This window comes from Micromesistius poutassou (assembly GCF_964030765.1).
Source record: "Micromesistius poutassou genome assembly, chromosome: 4".
In the NCBI taxonomy this organism is placed as follows: Eukaryota; Metazoa; Chordata; class Actinopteri; order Gadiformes; family Gadidae; genus Micromesistius; species Micromesistius poutassou.
Window position 1 is genome coordinate 18,621,178 of NC_140274.1, and position 24,236 is coordinate 18,645,413.

Genomic DNA, 24,236 nt, shown 5'->3' on the forward strand with positions numbered 1-24,236 from the left:
GCCACCAGATGGCGACGAAGCACTAATTGAAGGCAATTTACCTATTGCCTCACAAGCACTAGAGTGGGTGACTGGCGATGATTTATTCATAATTTGAATTAAGTCAATAAAGTCAACAACTTTTGCCCTACCCTTTTAAAGCTCCACAATCCCCCATTGGGAGGCATTGCCAAAACGAGACCACGCGTTTGATGGGGCCGGCACACAACGTCTCGGCCCCACCAAACGCGTGGTCTTGTTTTTCACAACGCTTGGCACTGCCCTGCACCCTCTCTATTGGCTGCTTGTGGGAATTTACCATGTTGTCAATGGAAGTGCTTTAAATTAGGTGATGAAATTCAAGTCGATATGGTCATCCAGTAGGCCTACTCACTGAATGTCGATTGTCCAATCAAATTGCTGACTGCACGATACGAAATGGTATGAAAAAAGTAACACAAAGTTTGCATGGGTTGTGACCATTGAGAGAACACCCTCTTTCCTAAAACTCTAAATAGTGGGGTCTCTTTAAACATCTACAGTGGCTCATTTGTTTTTCACGTTGGGTCGCCATGGAACAGGTGCCCAAACGTCCTCCTTTGATTGGGTTAAAAGGTTGTCAATCTCTGAAGAGTACCCGCCCCTGGCTCTACAGGTGCACAAATCCCTTGGCTCCACGTTTCACTGAGATATGTGGTGCAAAAGTGAGAGTGCCATGCATTTGTGAGCGGAAAAAAAACATTTGAGACTCGTAGCGGCAGATTCAAGCAGTTGTAGTTATGGACTTGTGTTTGTGCTCGAAAAATATCCCCACAAAATAATAATCCTTTGTGAGAAAATATTCTGTCATTCCATGGATTCACATACTAATTTGTGGATGTGAAAACCTTTCCATGGCTACAAATGTTTTGGGTGTGTGAATGTGTTAAGCACCATATTCACTGCAGCCAGCAACTGTAGCAAAAATGTGAACATAGTTTCTAAATGTGTGACAATAGGTTGTTGTAGTTGTGGGAGAGAAGAAGCAAAAGCATTTTTAAAATTTACTGCTACAAACGTGTAACTTTCTATTTTATTTTTTTCTACAAATTAAACTGTCACAGGCGCTCAGTTGTTTTGCTCCAATAATACCTTCATAGACGCAAGCCTTCACACAATCCCTTGCCCCGGGCGGTGATGCGTCCAATACAAAGTGTTTGGTGGGGCCAGCCAGTACAGATGTAGTTGCGCACTATGGATGCAGTAAGGACGGAAGTACCTACTGGCACCTTTTACACAATACAGGCCAGTACAGGCTACTCAATTCTACACACTTTTACAAAATACTTTAAAATGGTTTGACACTCTAAAAGTTCCTCCAGAAAATAAAAAGACGAAATCAATCAAGCAAAGGTTAATCTGTAATCTTTGTTGTATTGTTGCAGGCTTGGAGGAATGTTGTCCCACCAGTTAAACAACAAAACAACCCTTTGAAGGAAAACAGCCACATAATTAATGGAAAAAATCTGAGGCGGAAACGGTTTAGCTCCCGGAAAAAGTATATATGCTATATTTAAAAATATGCATATGATGCAGGTGTGAATTACATTAGTAGCTAAGTAGATACTCTACTCTGGCATATAACATATTATCTGTATTCATGAGGGGATTCACTGTTTGTTTCAGCAACTGTGTAACCATGTAGTGAAACAGCAGAACAAAAGGTAAAAACAAACCCTGAATGGTATGACAGACTCAAAGAGAAGTGGACCAACCGGCTTCGGCTGGACGTGTGGTGAGGCAGCATAAAAGCAGGTCTGGCTGTAGATCTGCTATCCACTCCATCCAGAAGCAACATGAAGGTCTTTCTGCTAGCCCTGTTTGGCGTACTGCTGTGCAGCACCCAGGGTAGGTTATCTCCTCTGGATTCCTTTCTGACTAAATGTCCTGTGACATTTATGTCACGTTTTCTTTAATGAGTTCAAGTAGGCTTCTTCCGTTCTTCCCTCGCTGACACGATCTGTTAAATCATTGTTCTATTACAATTATCTGAACGGTTGCATCATACCCGAAAAAATGATATTTTTTTGTTGTTGACTTTCCCTAATTCCTGTATTTTAAATGTCACCTTGGCAGAGAGAGCAACAATTGGTAACTATTAACCTTGTCATATTTTTCTTTTCCTCAGTGCACACACTCAGATGTTTCGTCTGTGAGGGAGAGGAGGGCTGTCCCACCGCCACAGAATGTCTCAACAATGAAGCATTCTGCAAGATGTCTTTTACAGGTGAATAGACTATGTATACCTTTACAAAGGTATTCTTTTGCATTCCTTTTTTTCCTTTCGGAAGAAAGATAGAAAATCAAAACATACACACATGAAGCGCTACATGTGAATGCTTATTTTTCTCTCCTTGTTGGAACAGAGACCACCGTGTCCAGAAGCTGTGCGTCTGAGTGCAAGATGGACATGAACGTGGAGTGCTGCAAAGAAGACGAATGCAACCACTAGAGTCCTCTCCCACCACCACTCTTTTTAATCAAAGGAATCATTAAAAAACATTATTCAATGTAACGTTGTATTACATACGGGCTAGGTCCCTTTGTCATCAGAGACAGCAGATATTCTTCATTTATTTCTCCTTTAGTTTGATTGGTCCTGTACTTCTTGGCAATACGCTATAATGCATTAAACTAGTGCAATTTTAATCAAATTCAATTTTTGCTTTTTTTTGTTGCAAACATGTGGGTATTTAAATTGACACACACAGACTCACACACACACACACACACACACACACACACACACACACACACACACACACACACACACACACGCAAGGCAAGGCAACTTTATTTATATAGCATACACAAGGCAGACTCAAAGTGCTTCACATATAAACATTGTCATACAATAAAATAAAATAATAGATAAGTAAAAAGTACAATTTATAGAAAATAAAGGCAAAGTAAAAAAAAAAACATTTTAGAAAGGCAGAGTTAATAAAAATGCATTTTAGAAAGTGAGAAAATAAAGGCAAAGTTACTAATAAAATTAAAAAAATAGAAGCATTGTAGATTTAAGATTTAGCAGAAAGCTAAAGCAAACATAAAAGTCTTCAGTCTTGTTTTAAAAGCTGTCAGAGTTGGGGCAAGTCTTAAATCCTCAGGGAGTTTATTCCAGCTATTTGTTGCATAGTAACTAAATCCTGCTTCCCCATGTTTCGTGTTGACTCTGGGGATAATTAACAGATTGGTCTCAGAGGATCTTAGTGGTCTAGAAGACTTATGTAGTGGAAGCATATCAGTTAAATATTTTGGCCCTAAACCATGTAGGGATTTATAGGTTAGCAACATGATTTTAAAATCAATTCTCTGACATACAGGGAGCCAATGTAGTGATTTAAGAATTGGTGTAATATGTTCACATTTTTTGGTCTTTGTTAGAACTCTAGCAGCAGCATTCTGAACAAGCTGTAGTTGCCTTAGAGTTTTTTTTGGGAGACCTGTAAGGAGACCATTGCAGTAATCAAGCTTGCTAGTGATAAAGGCATGTACAAGTGTTTGTAAGTCTTCGGTAGACATGAGCCCTCTAAGTTTTGCTACGTTTTTAAGGTGATAATATGCAGATTTTGTAACTGATTTGATGTGACTGTCGAAATGTAAATCTGAATCCATGATAACCCCTAGATTTCTGGCTTTGATTGAGGTTTTCAGGGACAGAGAGTGAAGGTGTTGGGTAACTTTAAGCCTTTCGGTTTTAGCACCAAATACAATTATCTCGGTTTTGTCCTCATGTCCTCAGGAAATTTTGGCACATCCAGTCTTTGACTTGCTCAATGCACTGGCACAACAGATCTATGGGCTGATAGTCATTTGGTGATAGAGATACATAGATTTGTGTGTCATCAGCATAGCAGTGATGGTCAATATTGTTATTTTGCATGATTTGCCCTAGTGGGAGCATGTAGATGTTGAATAGAGAGGGTCCTAAGATCGAACCTTGTGGGACTCCACATGTCACGTTTGTTGATTCTGAAACAAAGTCGCCAATGGAAACAAAGTAGTATTGTATGGTCTACAGTGTCAAATGCAGCACTGAGGTCTAGTAGCATTAGTATTGAGATTTTGCCAGAGTGTGTTAAGACGGATGTCGTTTACAACTTTAATAAGGGCGGTCTCAGTGCTGTGAAGGGGTCGAAATCCGGATTGGAAGGTGTCATAGCAACCAGTTGATGCCAGGAAGTCACTAAGTTGCTGGAGGACAACTTTCTCAATGATTTTACTTATGAAGGGTAGATTTGATATTGGTCTGTAGTTGTTAATAATAGAGGCATCTAGGCTCCGCTTTTTTAAAAGGGGTTTGCAGTTTTTAAGGCTTTTGGGAAAGTGCCTGATTGGAGAGAGTTGTTAACTATTTGCAATATGTCTATTGCTAGGCAGTCAAAAACATTCTTAAAGTGGTTGGTAGGTAAAGTATCAAGGCAACAGGTGGATGGCTTCAGTTGTGTCACAGTTTCCACAAGAGTTTTAGAGTCTGTGACATTAAAGCATGTCATTGCCACGTTACTTTTACCTGAATATGGTGGTAGTCCAGCATTTTTGTTTAAAGTGGAGACATTGATGGCGCGTCTGATGCCTTCAATTTTATCAGTATAAAATGCTGCAAACTCATTGCATTTCTGAGTGGAATGAAGGTCAGGTGGAATTTGTGTTGGGGGCTTGGTCAGTCTGTCAACAGTTGCAAATAGGGTTTTGGCATTATTAGTATTGGTTTTAATGATATTGGAGAAAAATGTTTCTCTAGCACTTTTTAAGTCTAAATTGTAAGCACGGAGGCTCTCTTTATAGATGTCATGGTGAATATGAAGTTTTGTTTTACGCCATATGCGTTCAGCCTTCCTGCATTCTTTTTTCACACACACACACACACACACACACACACACACACACACACACACACACACACACACACACACACACACACACACACACACACACACACTTTATACAATGTGGTGCATTCCACCAACCTGGAATTTAACTTGCAGAACCGGTTGGCAAACAATAGCCGTAACGACACTTCCGGGTGGCAGAACGCGACAACAACAGTTCAAGTTAGGCGCGGAGTGATACTGAACTCTGTAAACTGAACGGGCGTCATAGCTGTGTGTATACGCTTTTTTTTTGTTTTGTTTTCTCGATCGTGGAAGGGTTTGTTTACTAGTGGTGCCAACGGAGAACGTATCGGCTTTTGCCACCCGGAAGAACATAGTGTGACGTCATGGTGAATTGTCGTAATGAAATCGATCTGATAATAACTACCTAAAAATGACATACCTGCACTTGTGTGGACATCAACCAACAATATGAGAGGAGGGAGAGATAGAGCGAGAGAGAGAGAGAGAGAGAGAGAGAGAGAGAGAGAGGCTTTATATTAAGGTGACCAGATTTCTGAGACAAAATCCGGGGACATTTTGGGTTCAGCGGTGTAAAAACCTCCAAACATGTAGTGTTTTTGTCATAGAAAAACTAAAATGGGGACACTGCCCTTACCATTCACAAAGCAGTTTCTCTCACTCTAAATCCAAAATTGCAAAGGAATTGATTAATAATTATCTTTTTTTAAAGTAGTAAATTCTAGCTGAGATCAAGAACATCCTTAAAATCACTTCACTTCACCCAAACCAAGGCTTCCTCCTTACACCATATGATTTTCACAAGATTTGGGGAAGACATGGAAAATGGAAAATGCCACACTTCAAGTTGAATGACAACTTCAGGTTATATGGTTTTAGAAAATATATGGTTTTAAGGGGGTTGAATCAGTTTTCCCTAAATGTGGGTGGGAAGTAGCAAGCAGCTAACCTGCCATATATTGTTGTATATTGTACAATATTAATATCTTATTGTGAATGGTCCCTAACTTGAAATATGTGAATTATTAACAAATATATACATTACAAATGAAGGCCAACATACCTTAAACCTTATTTACCTAACCCAATGTATTATACATGGGCAGCACAGTAATGAGGTTGGGACATGTGTCATGCCATACACTGACTTATCTTTAGACACTGTCAATTCCATGTAAAAGTGGGAGTGACCCACCAACAAAGAGTTTTTAGTGAAGAACAAATGGTTGCACAATTCAGAAACAGGAAGTTTTAATACAATGGTCTTTACACACACACACACACACACACACACACACACACACACACACACACACACACGCACACACACGCACACACACACACACACACACACACACACACACACACACACACACACACACACACACAAAACAGCTGTGTCTGTCAGACAAACAGATCTGTGATCATACACACACATCGTAGATAATACACATATCAATTCAACATTAAATAAACATTAAACCAACATTAAACAACATTAAATAACATGAGAAACAGTAACACTTACAAGAACACCTTTGGTTCGCCAATCTTATTCAATCAATGATATTCCTGCTGTGTTTACACCATAGCTGGCTGAATAGATGCACGAATGCCATGAAAGTACCGCGTAGGTAGGCTACCTGTAGCCTCTCGCGAAGAGAAGAAGATAGTTCTACTGCGCAGCTATGTGCATTCTAGAGGGGCATTCTACTCTGATTGGGGCTTGTTCTGGCTGGCTTTAGCCTGTGGCTGTGCGAGCAGTAGATACGGTGCGCAACTACATGTCTTTTGGTCAACATTTTAGTTTTTTCATTTTTTCCTTTATTCCAATTTCGGCTCTTTCAGTCACAGTGAAAACCGGGGACATTTCCGGTGAGAGCAGTGGCCGGGGACAGGTCACTGAAAACGGGGACTGTCCCCGGAAACCGGGGACGTCTGGTCACCCTACTTTATATAGATAAAATGAGTCGGCCCCGATCAGATGAGTGTCGCTCCACCCTACATATAGCCAGAGCACACTGGCTGAGGCACATGCAGCAGGTCACACTGTACTCAGAGTCACAGATATAGGTCAGGAGTGTTGCTAATCCCCCTGGCCACAAAGTGTAGGTGTGTGACATGTGCTCAAACAAAGTCAAGACAACCATGTGCCTTCACACACACAAACACACACTCACACACACTCTCACACGCACACACACGCACACACACACACACACACACTAAAATAATGTTTCAAATAATGTTTGAAAGGTGTGGCAAATATTTCAAATTTGCCACACCTTTCAATTGTTCATGTTAATGTTTCTCTTCTGTGATTCTTTGTTGAAGTGCAGGGTCTGATGACGTTCATTATATTGAATGAACCCCACGTGTGTGTGTGTGTGTGTGTGTGTGTGTGTGTGTGCGTGTGTGTTGCCCTCTTAGCTCACTTGATTTGTTCTCTGGCGGCCGGGTCAAAAGACGATTTGTTGTGCTCTTTAATCTACATCACACCTTGGGGCTGTACAAAAAAAGTCCCTCACCAAGCCTCTGGATTGGATTTCTTCTCCATGGTCCAATGTTTATCTCTTCATGTCTTCAAAGAATGCACGTCATATGATCACTCTTGACTCAGCCCATGAGCACGGCATTGCCTGAATGCAGAACGACCATAGGAATGTAGGCCTGTGTGTTCTTTCTGGTGAAATGTGACTGAAGGTGAAGAATAACATGTTGCCTCCCTACACATGTATAGAGGTGGTGGCCCTGCGAACATTGATCTTGCTGTCCGCAGTGAGATCTGCTCGGCCCAGCAGAGTAATGGTGGTCCATCTATTGGATTAAGGGAGGGATTTCAACCCTGGTTTTAATCTGTGGAGACAGCAGGCTACCGGGAAAGCTGTCAGCTGCCTCGGGTCTCTGGCCGTCACTCTGTGCTCTGTTTCCCGTCCGTCACGTTTACGACAATACAGTGGAATACGAGAGAGAGAGAGATAGGGAGGGAGAGACCATAGTGGTCCAAGATGAATCTCTTCTGCTTTTCACTGGTAAGGGCTAAACTTGTGTGGTGTTTGTTGTATGCTGGTTACTGGCTTGTACTTTTGTGAAGCGCAGGCAGATGAAGAAGCTACCTGCCTCTCCTTCTTCATGCTTGTGAGTTTAATTCATTTTACAGCCTCACTGCATTATATGATTGTATAAAAGGTATATTATTTTAGTGTGCATTGTAAATTTAGACCTCAGAACCATACCATTTGCATTAGTAAGTGAGACTTGACTCTTACCAGTGGTGTCTTGTCTTGACTCCTCACGTGGCAGACAGTTGTCACAGTAGGTTGACTACTCGGGTTTGTCACTTCCAAATGCAAGATATTGTGTTAGTTTAGGTTTAGGCTTAGAAAATAGATTCAAGCATGCAAACTCGATGCCACAGACAGTTTCTTGTCTTCTCTACATCCTTAGGACCCTTGGGGTCCTAAGGATGTATAGCTGTTTTGGATACACCTGGTCCCATATAGGGGAAGCACAGGAACGTATCATACTATGTGATGTTATTAAGGTTAATTCTAAGTCCAAGGTGTGCATTACGTGTTGCTTCAGAAAATAAAGTCACAAATAAAGTAATGGTTGTGTTGCACATAGTGTACAGCATGTGTGTGTGTGTGTGTTTGCTTTGGTTGTGTCAATCTCTTATAAATCAAAGAAAGATCAAAGCATCAACAGAAGTTGAGGCGGCTCACTAAGACCAATCATCAATTTGAAATCCCAGTCCCAAGTTCCCTACATTGACGATGAGATGTGACATTAGATGCAAATTGATGTCCAAGATATTCTACCGAGAAGATCGCCCCTGAATTGTAATCCCCGAAGAGGCTTGCTTTAGGAAATTTTCATTCCTCTGTGCATGTTAGACAATCTAAATCTTAAAAAGAGATTTGAAGCAGCATCACATGATAAAGCCTCACAAGAACACCCATACCCTCGTAAGCAGAGAGACTCAGAGACTCAGTGACGCATATGCTTCAAATGTTGAATATATACTTCTATTTAGTTGAGTCAATAACTTATTTATATCTGCACATTGTTAACATGGCTGTGCTCTCCAGCGGTATTTGTATGTGCGTGTGCGTGTGTTTTTGTGTGTGCATTCATGTGTTGGTGTTGTAGGTGATAATGGTGTTGCATTCATTTTCATGTGTGACAATTTCATTTCAGTTGATGCATTTCTGTATGTGACCATTTACGTTTGCATGCACGGCACACCACTGATGAGTGAGTATGGATGTAGACCGTCTTGATGACACCTTGTAAACGCCTTGTGAACACATGCGTGTTGCTGAACAGGAGGGCTCCATCGACAGCCTGTATGAGGCGGTGCAGAGCTCCGGGGACGGGGCCACCCTCACCGTGCCCAGCCGTAACTCCAGTCACTCCTGCAGCCGCTCCTCCAGCCCTGCGGTGCTACGGGAGGACAGCAGCCGCTGGAAAGGGGCTGGGAGGTCTATCTCCATGGTACGGCTAACACGCACACACACATGCATACACATGCACACGCATGCACACATATACTCATGCATGTACATGTACACACACATGCACATGCAAACACACACACACACACACACACACATGCATGTACGCATGCATGCCATTGCACACACATGCATGCATGCACCCACACACACACAAAGATGATTGGTTGACTCACGACAGGTGTACAAGCAACATGTAGATCTTGCACTACTAGTCCTGCACTACTAGTCCTGCACTACTTCAATTACATTTTATTTGTATTCCATTAACACAGTTCCAGTCTCAAAGGGGTTAATAGGCCCTATATTGAATGACACCCCCGTAACCCAAGCCTATTCTGTTTGTGTGCCACTTTTCAATATGATGCTGCAAAGGAAACACTCATGACACAGAGAGAACTTTCAAATAATGAATAGTGCCTGCATTCCCGCTCACACATGCCTCTAACACAACGCTAGTGCGTCAGGTAATCTCTTCTGACATGTATGTTGATTAAATGGAGCCAAATAGTGCTGGCCAGTGGATTTGGACTGTGGAGGATTTTGCTGGCCTAGCAGAGGAAATAAAAAGCTGATTATGAAATCATGATAATCAAAAAGAGCCCGTTGACAGCTGCTGTGGAGGCCAGGCTGTGTAAAGCTCTGTGCTTTAAATTAACACTTCTGGATGGAGCGTAACACTAGTGCATTTTACACTGAAAGCCAAAAAGATAATTTGTCCTTGCGGATACTGTCCATCACATACATAATATATTACACATACATCAATTATACAATGCATTAAAGTGTGACAACTGAAATGCTTAACATCATCATCTCATTGGTCTACAGGAGATATCTCAGACGCATGGGTCCACTGCTAAAAAGAAGAAAAGAAGGTAAGACCGATTGTACACACAGAACATGGATGTTACACACTTCTTGACAGTAAAGTGATAGGAAAAATAACACATGATCATAAGAGGACAACCCAAGAAAAGCTGGCAATATCCACCAAGCGTCTGCCCTGAACCAATGAAAGCACAGGACTTGTTTAAGGAAGTATCACATCAAATTCAACATCAAAGAGTGTCATGTGGTTTTAACAGGTGAACCCAAAAGGGGGTTTTCTCAAAGTCCTACGTGACTTACCATTATTGGATGTAAGTGGTTCTTTCTCATGTCTCTGGAGGGCCGTGCTATTGCATAAAGAAGGGGAGGCTGACGTGGCCGTGGTCTTGATGACCATGGCTTTGCCTTGACTACAGTGGCAATACCAATGCTAACCACCATGCCACCTTTCAAATGGAAAGAGGAAGGGAGGCAAGAATAATTTGTACAAAGGGTCATTAACAGGGTTACCAACTTTGGGTTTTTGTCTGGAGTGAGACTCTGTAAAAAATGCATGAGAGTGTGAGATTGATACTGAAAGCGTGAGTGTCACGGCAGATGCGTGAGAGTTGGCAACCTTGCATTAAATGAACTTGTCAAGTTGCCAAGAGTGGATGTAGTCAAGAAGGTGATATCATTTGTGGTTGTTTTTTATGAAACCCAGCAGAGTGGATTACACTTGTTAACACAGAGAGAAGAAACACAAAACAAAGGAAACACTAGTGTAGTCCTCATTGTGAATCTTCCCATTTGCAAAATATTACATAACTAGCTAGACAGAGCACATATGATGAAGGGCTGCAACTAACAAATATTTTCCTCGTTGACCCATACCTGCTCCTAAATGACGTCCAGAAAGTGAAGGAGTCCTATTGTTGTGGCTCTCATGGGTGCATGCAATGTTATTTTAAATCCTATTTTGTTCACCCATTCAAGTGAAAACGATTTTCAATGCGCGATAGCTATATGGCAGGTGTGTTGTACTCTGTGCATGGTTAATACTTTAAACCACTCCTTCAGCCTTTCAGACTCTTTACCATTTTTTCCTTCCTCTCAGTGACAAAGGACCCAGAACAAACAGTAATCCCCACTTGCTATTGGGAACATCAGGTGTATTTGGTGTTACTTGGATAAGTGTTTTTCAATAAAAACCAGTGACTGGACTACTGGGCTAGCAGTTGGCAGCTTACGGGGCTGGTTGGCATAAGCCGAGTCAAGCCATGCACGGTTCTTAGCTGACAGAACACCTTTACTCTCTTCCTCCTGAGATGATAGCCTTAGAACCAGGCTGCTCTGTGTGTTGTTCCTAGCTGACGATCACACAGCTCCATTCTCCATGTTGGTTCCAGCGACGAGTTTAACGTACAAACTCCTTTTTTAAACTGTTTAACTTTGACTGAACGCAAAGAGCGATCCAAACATTCCCACAGACCTAACGTCGTTTGAACAAACTCTTCACACTGTATTCGTTGTTTCTCCATTATTTCTTGTGCTTGCAGAACGCACATATCCAAATCAGCATCAGATGTCAAAGCCCTGGGTATGTACCATCACGTTTCTCTACTGTGACTTCAACATAGGGTGAACTGCTGCTCTGCAGTGCCGCCCTGTGGCCAATGAGCCCCATTCCCATGCCTCCCTTTTCACCCAGCGCTGCTATCCGAGGGTTCGGAGATTTATTTGACTCAAGCGTAGTATTTTGGTCAGGGCTCAGGGGTCTCTGTGTTTAGGTTCCTCAATCACTCTGATCTCATCGCACCTCATTCATTCCCCACATTCATTCATGGATGGCAAAGGAGGCCGCCGGTAAACGGACGCTTTATTCCCCTGACGAGCCTTCAGAAAAACCCGACCGGCCGATCAGCCTGCGTTCTGCCACTCAAATCAAGAGAAGCAGGTTCCCTGAGTAAAATCCCATTTGGTTATTGCAAGAGAGCGAGAGAGAGAACCTGTTTCTATTTTAGATGCCAGCTACCATAACCTACTTGGCTGCTGGAAAATATGATTGGGATGATAGGACCATTCAATTTTGACTATGCATCAGTGCTGTTTTGCAATCTCTCAACATTTTCTCTCCCCCCATCCACGGCAGAAAACCCGTGCGGTAATGCTGCTGCCTGGCCGGCTTCCAGGAGCCAAGAAGATTTAGCCCACGTTACAAACAGTCAGGATGAAGGTAAATATAACATCAAGTAGGCTAAGCTCCTCTGTGTGCCTCTGTGTTCATTCGCAGTGTTTGTTGGCCTGAGCTATAAAGATAAAGTCAGTAAAGAGCAAAAACCATGCAAGGCCCTCTTAAGGATTCACGCTCTGCAGGGGGGGCGTGGGGATCTAGTCTCTGGGGTTGATGCTAGTGTTCCTCCGACCTGAGCAGGGCACAAAAATATTATTATTGTTGATGATGATATTATATGTATTTGATGATATTTTTCCTGACTGATATTTCACGAGACAGTACTACGAATGAACCGGTACAGAGTCCGAACCCTCTTTGGTCACATGTGTCTAACTTCATCTCTCTGTACAATGCCACGTGTGTGTCTACCTCTTTATCTCTCTGTACGATGCCAGGTGTGTGTTTACCTCTTCATCTCTCTGTACGATGCCAGGTGTGTGTCTACCTTCATATATCTACAATGCCACGTGTGTGTCTCTGGCTACAGGGCCGGGGAAGTCCAGGCGTAGGACGGACGCAAAAGGAGCCAATGGAAGCCGCCAGTCGGGCGCTAAGAGGAAGGATAAAGCGCTCCTTCAGGTACGACTCACATTCACACGTTGAGCCGTAATGTGTAATTGCATAATTGCATAATTGAATTGATTTAACTTAATGTGATTAAACCCCAGTCAATTATACAATTACATATATTGATGTTGTCAATCATTGTTATGGAAACCAACCAATCCACACCGGCGTTGAGTGCTGCTGCACGAGATTAGTGTGTTCCACAAACAAACGATGACCCACAAACAAACAATGTCACCTTTCTTTATTTGGATCTGCAGGCTGGTGTGTTCGAGAGGAGGAAGCTGAGTGAGGATTGGTGTGGCAGCTTCCAGAGAGAGCCTGTGAGTGACCCACTGTGACCCTTCTGTCCTGTACTGTACCAAGGCTACTGATGTGTTACACATCACCAATACAAGACCTCATATCACAAGAGTTCACCAAACTTCTTTATGTATATTGTTGCATTTTATTTTTCTATAAAGCCAACGAACTTCACTCTTGGTCCCAATGGCTCAATAACAGACACACAAACGTCTGTGATTGGCCCCTTGGCCACTTGTCTTCCTGGCCACTTGCCTCCCTGGCCACTTGCCTCCCTGGCCACTTGCCTCCCTGGCCACCTGCCCATGCAGGCCTGCCTGTGTGTTAATGCTGCCCAAGCGGCTACTGTGTGCACATTTGATGTCAGAGATTCGTCTTCTCACAGCAACTTTATTTGATTTTGATCTTTTTTCAAACCTCGTAGGGCATTGAGGTTTCCCTCATTTATAAATGAGTGTGTGTCTGTGGGTCTGTGGGTCTTTGTGTGTACGTGTACGTGGGTGGGTGGGTGGGTGGGTGGGTGGGTGCGTGTGTCAATTAAAAAAACAGGACTGTCGCAATGAAACGCGCACACTAATCTTTCATCTACCAACACTTTCAAATCTGTACATCCGTCCTTCGGAGGAGACGTAAAACCGAGGTCCTGACTCACTGAGGATCCCAGGGCACTTATCGCAAAGAATAGGGGATCCCCCGGTATCCTGGCTAAAACTGCCCAACCAGGCTCATTCAATCTGGCCCCCTAATCATCCCCCTATATATATATATAGAATTGGCTCATTCATTAATTCCCTCACTCTCCACCTCAAGCTGGTGTGTGGTGAGCGTTCTGGCGCCGATTGGCTGCCGTGCATCACCCAAGTGGGTGCTACACATTGGTGGTGGTTAGTGAGGTCCCCCCCTTCACTGTAAAGCGCTTTGAGTGTCTAGAAAAGCGCTATATAAATTCAATTAATTATTATTATTATTATTATTATTATATGGAGTTATTGTTTGTTTACCAGGCAAAGCAGTCATCTATACCATGTGTGTGTCCGTCTCTAGAGTGTCCATGCTAACGGCGTGGCCACAGAGCCCAGATCAGCTGCTAAAAGAGGCCACAAACCTGGGAAGAAGGTTGCCGGGAAAGCTGGTAAAGAGGGAAGCAGGAGAGGTCACAGCAGTACAGGTACAGACTTGACACGCCTTTGCTGCTCAACACTGGACTTCTTTATTACAAGAATCGGACATAATATCACCAAAACACAAAGAGCCGATCGATCCCATATCAAACTATAATTGAATTCATTTAACTCTATCTGCATGTCTGTTTAGTTAACCAAATGGTCCCCCAGAGACAGACTATATACTAATAACACTAGAACGAGTCCATAAACGAGGGGTCCATGTTGCTTTGTAATAAGACACACACCACTGACTATATAAGCCTATGGTGAAGGCTCAGGTAATGTGTTTGCGTTAAGGTTCACATCCCTCCTTTCTCTCGGCCTCCAGGCTCCATGTGCGCCACCCCTCAGACAGCTCCCTCCTCAGAAGACCCGTACAGGACCTACCCAGACAAGGCCTCCACACTGCCCGCCCAGAAGAACAGCACCACCCACCCCCACAACCCCCAGAACCCCCAGCACTCCCAGCAGCGGCTGGGCAACGTGGCCGGGAGCAGCCCCGTCTGGGCGGACGTCAAGCACACCTGCTGCAGGCCGCTGGCGGACTACCGGCCCTATTCCGGCGACTTCACTGCGTCGTGTGGGAGGGAGTGGGAGGGGACAGCAGACGAGGAGGCGGGGAAGCAGGACTTATCAGGCCCTCGGGGGCCCCCGCGAGTGCGCCGCTCCTCCACTGACACAGACCTGACGGACCCCAATGTAAGTGGCATGTTATGATGATCATTCAACATGATAATGATGATAATGTATTATTATTATTAGTTGTAGTAGTAGTATTATATATTACATATTATTGTATGTGGTTTTTTTACAAACTGAAAGATCCAGTTATTTTGGGTCATGACACCTTGGCCTTTCCACATTTCTCATTTCATTTCTCATTTCTTATTTCCAAAAACATGTACCGTTTCCCCAATAAGCTCATCTCGTTGTCCTATCATTTGGGCTTTATATATTCATATATTTATATTTCTAGTCTGCAAAGTGCAAAGTTGACAGAGTGCATTGCACCACGTCTGTGCCACTTCCACGTCAATTGTTTGAAACTGAACTCCAAGTTCAGCTGATACACAAGATTGACCTGTCAAGATTATCCTGAAAGGTCAATGACCTGTGGAGCTCGTCATACAGAGTTAAGCCGCGGTATAGCTGTGAACTCATGCACTATAGGCTCTCTGTGGCTCTAATCATTTGTGTAGGATCCCCATGACTTGGTGAAGGGGGTTTGTTTAAAGTGAGAAGGATGATCCCGTATTGTGATCAGAAGGTCCTTATGCTGGAATCCCATTTGTTGCTGGTGGAGGCATGGGCTTGTGCAGGGGCCGATGTAGATACCAGGGCTGGATTATCCCGTAGGAACCTTCCTCCTCCTCTATCTCCTGCTGTCATCCAGCTCAGCTCTCCTGATCCATTCCTCTCATTCTTCAAAACAATTATCATTGTTACATCTGTACGTGACCTAGACACCAGCTATGACATCGTCTTGGGTTATAATTTACATTAAAATGAACAAAACAGCGTTTGGTTTCCAAAATCTCATCAAGATGTAAGGCTTTGATTGAGTCCGCCCACAGTGGGTCTTGAACCAGGGTCTCCATACCAGAGCTGATCGCAAAGGTTGTCTCTGACACGTAACCGAGTGCATCTTAATCCACATCATGCCATATGTGGGCTGACATGATACCACTCTGCATTAAACAAGGTTCCTATTCCTTCAACATAGGAAATCATAAAAACTAAACATGTGCTAATATACCTTTTGAAATAATTATTGATGAACAATACCAATCAATAGGAAACAATTGAATAACAAAATGAACGTACAGCCATTGGTTGTGGTCCACTGGGGCATCACTTCTAAGCCCCTGAACCTCCACACCATCACCAAACCAATGATATGTGATGTTACTATGGATTTATAAATGACATGAAGGCTGGATTGATCAATTCAAGTACAGCTTGCTGTCTTTCTGAAGTTCATAAGACAATCGGACCAACTTCGTAACACTTCTCTCTCATCTGATGAGGACTTGGCATAACTTTAAAATAAACCCCTCAAAAGCTGGGGAAGGACAATTAAAATATAGTAAATGGATGTATAGAAAAAGAGAATTAACTTCAATAGATAATATCCAGAATTGATGATTACATAATAATAATACAATTAATGACAATAATAGCAACAATAATTAAATAATAATTATTATTATGAATTGCATTTAGCACCTTTTGCAAGGCATTCATAGCACTTTACATAGTGAGTGTGTGTGTGTGTGTGTGGTGAGGGGGATCACACCACAGCCATTACCATCACATTATAGATGATTTGTGTTAATCTTTCACTTCCTTTGCAACCTTTGAGAAGCAGGGTATTGGTGACAATTTGTGAACCTGTGCCTCTGGCTTTGTAATGAAAACCATGGAGATGAACAACCAGGTCCCCGCCGGGGCATTAGATTAGAAACCTTAATCTGGATTGAAAGGAGCTAACGTCTGATTGGAAGCAGTGGGATTAGCAAATGTTATTGTCAGTGGTCTTCTCTTTTTTTATAAGACTGACCAGATGAACCGTGTGCAATGTAAACACAGTTGGTGGGCTGTGTTTACATAACTACATGTTCCTATCCTTCCTCCATGTTGATGACAGAGCCTCCGCTCTATACGTCAAAGGTCCCCTGTCCTGTGAAGAGTTTTACCACAAGAAAGTCAAGAACAAATCGAGAACAAATCATAGCTGGTCTCTTTATCTCTCCTTCCCTTGTTTGTCCTCTCATTTTCTAATGCTCTCTCTCATTCTCTCCCCCTGCCTCCTCTATCTCTCACTCTCTTCAAGTGTGTACATTCAAAATAATAAATTTGCTAAAAAGTAAAGTTCCATAATGAGGGCTGAAGAGGAAGTTGTTTCAACACACTAGAGTTGCAACGTTGAGCTTATCCCCCTCCACTAGCCGCACTGTCGGCACGGCACCACTTCCTGTCAGGTTTTCACCCTGCGTTGAGAAATAAGAGTGTGTGATGACACATGTTAAAAAACTGAGCAAAATTTTAATGGTTCTATGGTTATATTGTTAGGTCCAAACTAAAGAGTAAGATGGATGGGTTGCGGACAATGATGTCATTGTAAGGACAATACCGGTCTGTGATCAAACCATAGTAGCCGCCACGACTGGCTTTACTGAAACATCCGTTACCAAATGAATTAGGCCAATGTTCTTACGTGTACCAATTCTGGCAAAGAGCATTTAGCGTGAGCGCGCCTGCCACAAATGTAATGAATAGCATTACAGCACTCACGTCTTTTGGATTCATGCATGTTGCGTCAGTACCGAGTTTGTGGACAAAAAAAAAAGTGAAACGTCGTTCAAGTACTTAAGTAAAATGTCTCATCACAAAGACCAAAGTGCTGGTTTGCTATTGGTCATCTTGTGGCGAAATGCTCTTCAACAGGAATTGGCACAACAAAATGATTTTGACAAATTATATTGGTAACAGATATTAGACAGTTATGATGGTTTGATCCCATTTTGTCCTTTAATTGATTGCAATAAAGCATGTCATATATAGATGTCATGTATGGCCTGTATATAGAACATACAGGCCATAGATTTGAAAAAAAGGCAAATGTTAACAAAATAATATATTTAAAGTATATATTCGATAATACATGTATATTTGGTTGCTAAAAGTAGTCTTAAGGTATGAAACCTTTAAGAATCCAGTACAAGTCAGGACTTGTCTTATACTGGCAGTCTATGTTTGACATAATAATGTTATTATTTCACATATAATAAACTCATAAACTTCAATGTCTACTAACGAAACCGGTGTTTTATAAGACAGACCACAATTGCTTCTTTAATCGCATGTTAAATATCCTTGGGAAACTTATTTTGCAGTAATTGACAGAAAGTCAATTTCCCCACATCCTGTGTGGTTTGAGGAAGTGGGCAGGCTGACATCAAGGCACGTCTGCTGTTCAAACATTTCCTATCAGTACAAGTAAAGCAGAGAGAACTAAAACAAGAGCCAGTATAATTGTGAGTTAAATATAACACAAAATGTTACAAAGGGCTTCCTCAAATGTTTCAGATAAAGCCAAGAGCCACAAACCAAAGGTAGGTGATTTTGAACTAAATGTAAAGAGTCCAGTATTTCATGCATATAACCTAATTTCCTGGTACGGAAAATCTGTATTTGTTCACATTTAGGAAAAATTGGTTTCAAAGAATAAAACTGTACCTTTTGGTAATCTTGGTTAGTGAGTTAAGTGAGTGAAAACATAGTTGCCCCCAAAAAGTAAAAGTGGGATAGTATGCTTCAAAAATAACTATAACATTATCAGAACTTATGTGTAGATACATGGAGACCCAAAGCAAGACGTGAGAGGATGAAGAGACATGCCTGTCTAGGGGCAATGCCTCCATATTAAGCAGGCTTTCCAAGGATTATTCATTTATAGAATTATTACGACGGCATTTGGGAGGTGGGGTCCACAGTGAGAGGATTAAGTGAACTCATGGCTTATGGAAAATTGAAAAAAACCAAAGCATTTCAACAGTATTTATGGGGTCATGTGTGGCACACAAATGTGAATAAGCTAGCCCTCCACAATGCTGTTCTAAAACCTGACTGCAATCGTGTTACTAACCTTCTACACATCATGACACTATTCTGGATTAATCACACAAGCACACATACGACGACCACAATCCTATTAATTGTCGACATATTATTGTGTCTCTAATCCATGCACACAGCGCTCCACCAGCTTTGGGAAGTTCGAAGGCCTCAGGATCCCACCGTCACACAATGGAACCGCAATGGTCGGTAGTTTCATCATGGCCGTTCCTTGTGTTGATCACATTCTGTTTCTTTTATTTCTATTCACTGCTTTTACTATGATTTTTCTGTGTTTGACTTCCTGTGAATGTAACATTTTTCCTCTGTATCAATGAAATAATGAAGAATCTGAAGTATTGAAAGTGAATACAACTCCATGTCCTCACAAATACATGAAGTGGCTCTGTATATATTTTTAGAATAACACCGTTTTTTGTTTTTTTTCAAGCTGTAACTATAACATAGAGGCACGTCTTGTACAGGGGATAGCAGTAGTAGGACTACCAGTTATGTTTACACTTACTGGTCTAGTAGAGGCCAATGGGTCTTGAGAATGTCATAGATTCCTCTGCCTTTTACCTGCACTTATTTTACGGAATTCTCTGGACTCATTTTGGTGAATTGGTAAAGATTGGACCCTGCATGTTTGGATAGATTAAAGAAGAATTGGAGGGTTTGGAATCCAATAAGTCAGCTGGACTGAGCAAGAAGATGAAGGCGATATCACTGACCATGCGCAGAAAGATGGGCAAGAAGCATCAGAAGTCATGCTCTGAAGAGATGGTAAGTCACAGGAAATCCCACACAGGAACACAAAAACACAGCAATGCAAAAATAAAGTGACATAGAAACACGAAAACATATAAGCACACACACACACACACACACACACACACACACACACACACACACACACACACACACACACACACACACACACACACAGTTGCATGTAGCACATCCTTTCATTTACTTATGCTTTAAACGGTTTTCCTTAGTGGAACATTTCTGCAATTTTGAATAACTCGCTAAGCATATATTTTATCTTTCAGGGTGATGACACAGACAGAGAGCCAGATGGAGAGGCAGAGAGTTGCACTCGAGAGAAAGATTCTTCAAAGATTAGGAACTCTTTAGAAAGTCTCTATAGTGGCCAGAGCTCTTCCAGTAAGTTCCAGCCTGTAAATTAACCACCTAGTGGTGACAAAGCAAACAGCGCTGCTTTACGGCTGCAGAAATTCTGTACTCACATCACATTGTCTCGTGTTTGGTTCAGGCGGGGTAACCACTGAGTCCAATGGCTCCAAGAGAAACAGTCTTCGACTGGAGGAGGACGGATCCTACCCACAGTTCTGTGGCCGAGCTCGAGTTCATACAGACTTTGTGCCCAGCCCTTATGACACGGATTCCCTCAACCTCAAGGTAGATCTGATGCTATGTAGCAGATTGCATTGTTGATAAATGAACTCAAGCGAAAGCAAAGTTGTTATGGAATATTTTGAGTTACTTTAAACTAAAGGAAAAAAACATTTTGTTATGATTCATTTGTATACTGAGGAGTAATTCCCCACTAATGATTCATTATGTTGTGGCAGGCTGGTGACATCATCAGCGTCATCAGCAAGCCTCCGATGGGGATCTGGACGGGCATGCTCAACAACAAAGTGGGCAACTTCAAGTTCATCTACGTGGATGTTTTGGTCGAAAAGGAGAAAGAGGAGGAGGCCCCGAAGATCAGACAACAGAAGCTGTGCAGAAGGCCAAGGCCCAACACCTTGCTGGAGCTGCTGGAGCAGCTTCATTTACAGGTGAGGAAGGGCCCTGAGCCAGGTCCACCTGAAACCCAAGAAGTAATTCAACACTGACCCATGTCCCCTTTACTGCGTCAAAGCGACGTATGAGTGATCCACTGGTTTGTTTCAATAGATAAAAAAAGAAATTCAGCACAGTTTAATCCCTTAATCAACCCAGTTTAACCGATGCAACCATGATTGCTGAGATGGTGACCCGTCAGAGATATGTTTATTGATGAAGTGAAACCATGGAAGCAGGAAATTACGCACAGAAACACAAAAACACAGCAATGCAAAAACAAAGCGACATAGAAACACACACACACACACACACACACACACACACACACACACACACACATACACACACAGATGCATGTATTACTTGGAGGTTAATCAGTTTCCATCATCGCTGCTGATGACACATCCATTTACGTTTTTTTTTTGTTTTTTTTTTCTTGAAACTGAACTAAAGATTTCAAATGCTTTGCAAAACAATCCAGCAGATGTATTACTCACAATTTTAAATATTTGATGCAAATACAATAGACAACAAATCGCTCTTTGTAACATTCCTGGCACTGGTGTTCTCAGGAGTACGCCTCGGCCCTGCTTCTAAACGGCTACCAGACGGTGGATGACCTGATGCATCTGAAGGAGAAACATCTGATAGAGCTCAACATTAAAGACCCAGAGCACAGACACAGGCTCCTAGCTGCTGCGGACTTCCGCTACACAGAAGGTTGGTTACATACTACTATTATTACTACTACTATTGCCACTACTACTTCTGCTAATAATACTAATATTACTGCTGGTAATATTAATATTACTGCTACTTCTAATAATACTAATACTTGATTGCATTTATATAGCGCTTTTCTAGGTACCCAAAGCACACACACACTCAGTGTGTGTGTGTGTATGGTTGTGCGTGTGGTTGTGTGTGTGTGGTTTTGTGTGTGTGTGTGTGTGTGTGTGTGTGTGTGCGCATGTGGGGTGGGGGCTATAAGGTACACCTAATCCACTAGTATTAGTACTACTACTACTACTTCTACTACTACTGCTGCTGCTGCTGCTACTGCATCTTATCTTACTACTACTACTAACTACTAGTTATACCACTGCTTCTATCAAATAGTAGCATCAATCATTAAAATAATGGAAGAAGAATAGCTAAAAGGGCAATCAGCGTCTCTTAGAAGAGAACACCTACAATCCTGATATTATAATAATGTGATGATGTGGAAGAAGCTCTAGTCATGAAGGAAGAAACAGCACGTCTCCCTCACCCCACCTAAAGCAACGCATCCTGCATGTTGAAAGAGGCTTGTCATGTGACTTCCTCTCCCGCACACTTAATATGCCTGAAGAGGCTGATTGTGCTCTTCTAATCTTCTGTTTTTAACCAGAAAGATGCTTATCTCTGTACTGAGAGGTAAACAAACCTTTCCACTTGAGTCAGAAAGAATTGTACTTCCTTTTTTGGGGGGGTTGAAAATGTGACCCTAATGTGCATAACAGACTTTTCCACATGGGTTTATGTGTGAGTGGGTGTGTGTATGTATGTATGTGTGTGTGTGTGTGTGTGTGTGTTTGCTTTAGTGTGAGAGCAAGCAGATGGCCGCAGGGTGACCTTCTAGTGTGAGAGTGCTGACGTCAGTTTCAAGCAATTTAATCAAGCTTAACCGCTATTATTCTGGCGATGGTGGCCACCTGATCACAGAAAGCCGTGGATTAAACACAACTAAATCATAGTTACGTTTATTCAAAGTCTAACTTAAAGAACGTTTGCAAAATGTTGATTGAACTAAATTTCAAACATATTCAAAGACTATTAACGACACTTGTATCTCATCATGTGTCATTCGGTGTTAGCATTGAATAAAAAGTTACAATTTGACTCTATTAAAGTCGCAATGTATACGATTTTGCCCCTCCCAGTTAGTAGGCAAGACTTTCAGAATTAAAAAAAGTTTTTCTATAATATTTTAAGCTTAGAGCTTGTTGACATGTTGCACATTACAACTTAAAATTTTGAACATCCGCTTTAATCCATCATACTTTAACGTGCTAGTTGGACTCGTGCCATCGTCAGTGAAATGTCAGTGACCAGTTCAGTAGCACCAGTGCCACATTGTGATCTAAACAAACCGATGTCTTCAGGTGAAGAGCAGAGAGGGGCAGAGGAGGGTGAATCTACCTGTGGTCTACCAGAGGATGACATGGAGGGGCTCCGGGACTCTGGCTGCTTCATCCCCTCAGAGTGCTCCGACCCCCTGAAGGAGGAGGGAGACCCTGCCCCGAGCACGGTGGAGAGCTAGCCTGGGTCAGCACGGCCGTCCCACCACAGGGATCTTGATGTCATTGTGACATTCTGGAATGTTGATGCACATTGAATCGAGCCAAGAGTCCATCAGTCCCTTATTAAGGGCGAGGTGGTGAGTTTGGTTCTGATATACCCAACAAAGGGGTATAGCATTCCTGGACAGTGATTATTTGTATTTTTTTTGCCAGGGCAAAAAAGGCCCATTCTGGAATAAATAAAAATAATTTCTGTATTGTGCTATTAGTACATATCTATCATATATCTATCTATCTATATATTCTATTGACCTGTGATTTTTAATTATTTACTTTGGCTCGTAAAAGTAATATTATCAACGGTTCTACTTGTATATAATGTATATATAAAAATGCAGTGCTTTCTGTGGATAAAGCCTTTATCATAATCATATTTTTTTACTTTGTCAATTATTTCTCATTATTAACATTTTTAATTGAAATAAAGAATGGAACCAGATAATGATCAAAAATATCATTGTACAATGCATTGGGTTTGAAATTAAATGTGCATGTAATTCAGAGAGAAAGATTCAAGAGTCAACAACTGTGGCCACTCCAAGTACTTTGATAATTAATGCATCACATTCATAATCTGCGTGGGGTGAACATAATTTTTATGGTTTCATATTTCTCTCTCTCTCTCTCTCTCTCTCTCTCTCTCTCTCTCTCTCTCTCTCTCTCTCCCTTTAGCTACATTACCCACACAAGCCCTGTGTTCTAAGATTAATCACTCTCCTCGCTGTTTTATTAATGAATTCAATAAAATAATGAATAAGAAAATGCAGCTGGTTGAGTCGTTTGTTTTCTGTTTCATATCAGAATAAATCCTGTTTTGTAGCCCGGAGGGGACAGCAGGAGGAATGAGGAACTGGCTACTCGCCCGTTCAAAATCATAACATAACAACCCTTACGTTCTATATTAGACAGACTTCTATGTTTAGATATTACCATGTGTTTCAATATTTCTTGTGTTTCTTTTCATCAATAAAAATGGTTAATTT

General features: G+C 41.9%; 2 protein-coding genes across 2 annotated transcripts; both read left to right on the forward strand.

Annotated features, from left to right (window-relative positions):
* Nucleotides 1–1,814: 1,814 nt before the first annotated feature.
* On the forward strand, nucleotides 1,815–2,470 carry LOC311342640 (alpha-neurotoxin homolog 8-like; the record flags this gene model as incomplete). The annotated part of the gene is made up of 3 exons (XM_084467499.1): nucleotides 1,815–1,866; nucleotides 2,147–2,245; nucleotides 2,385–2,470. 3 exons carry the CDS (start codon nucleotides 1,815–1,817, stop codon nucleotides 2,468–2,470), a joined length of 237 nt encoding a protein of 78 aa, XP_084323625.1.
* Nucleotides 2,471–18,475: 16,005 nt separating this feature from the next.
* samsn1a (SAM domain, SH3 domain and nuclear localisation signals 1a) lies at nucleotides 18,476–24,019 on the forward strand. Its single transcript, XM_084467392.1, has 8 exons — nucleotides 18,476–18,591; nucleotides 19,234–19,299; nucleotides 19,751–19,879; nucleotides 20,149–20,263; nucleotides 20,373–20,518; nucleotides 20,692–20,904; nucleotides 21,484–21,631; nucleotides 23,056–24,019. The coding sequence occupies exons 1-8, from the start codon at nucleotides 18,535–18,537 to the stop codon at nucleotides 23,211–23,213; spliced, it is 1,032 nt and encodes a 343-aa protein (XP_084323518.1). The 5' UTR covers nucleotides 18,476–18,534; the 3' UTR covers nucleotides 23,214–24,019.
* The last annotated feature ends 217 nt before the right edge of the window (nucleotides 24,020–24,236 follow it).

Coding starts and splice junctions, on each gene's coding strand:
- samsn1a (XM_084467392.1), top strand. CDS start 18,535: ATGTTACAAAGGGCTTCCTCAAATGTTTCAGATAAAGCCAAGAGCCAC. Junction 20,519..20,691: donor CGGATTCCCTCAACCTCAAG/GTAGATCTGATG, acceptor ATGTTGTGGCAG/GCTGGTGACATCATCAGCGT. Junction 20,905..21,483: donor TGGAGCAGCTTCATTTACAG/GTGAGGAAGGGC, acceptor TGGTGTTCTCAG/GAGTACGCCTCGGCCCTGCT.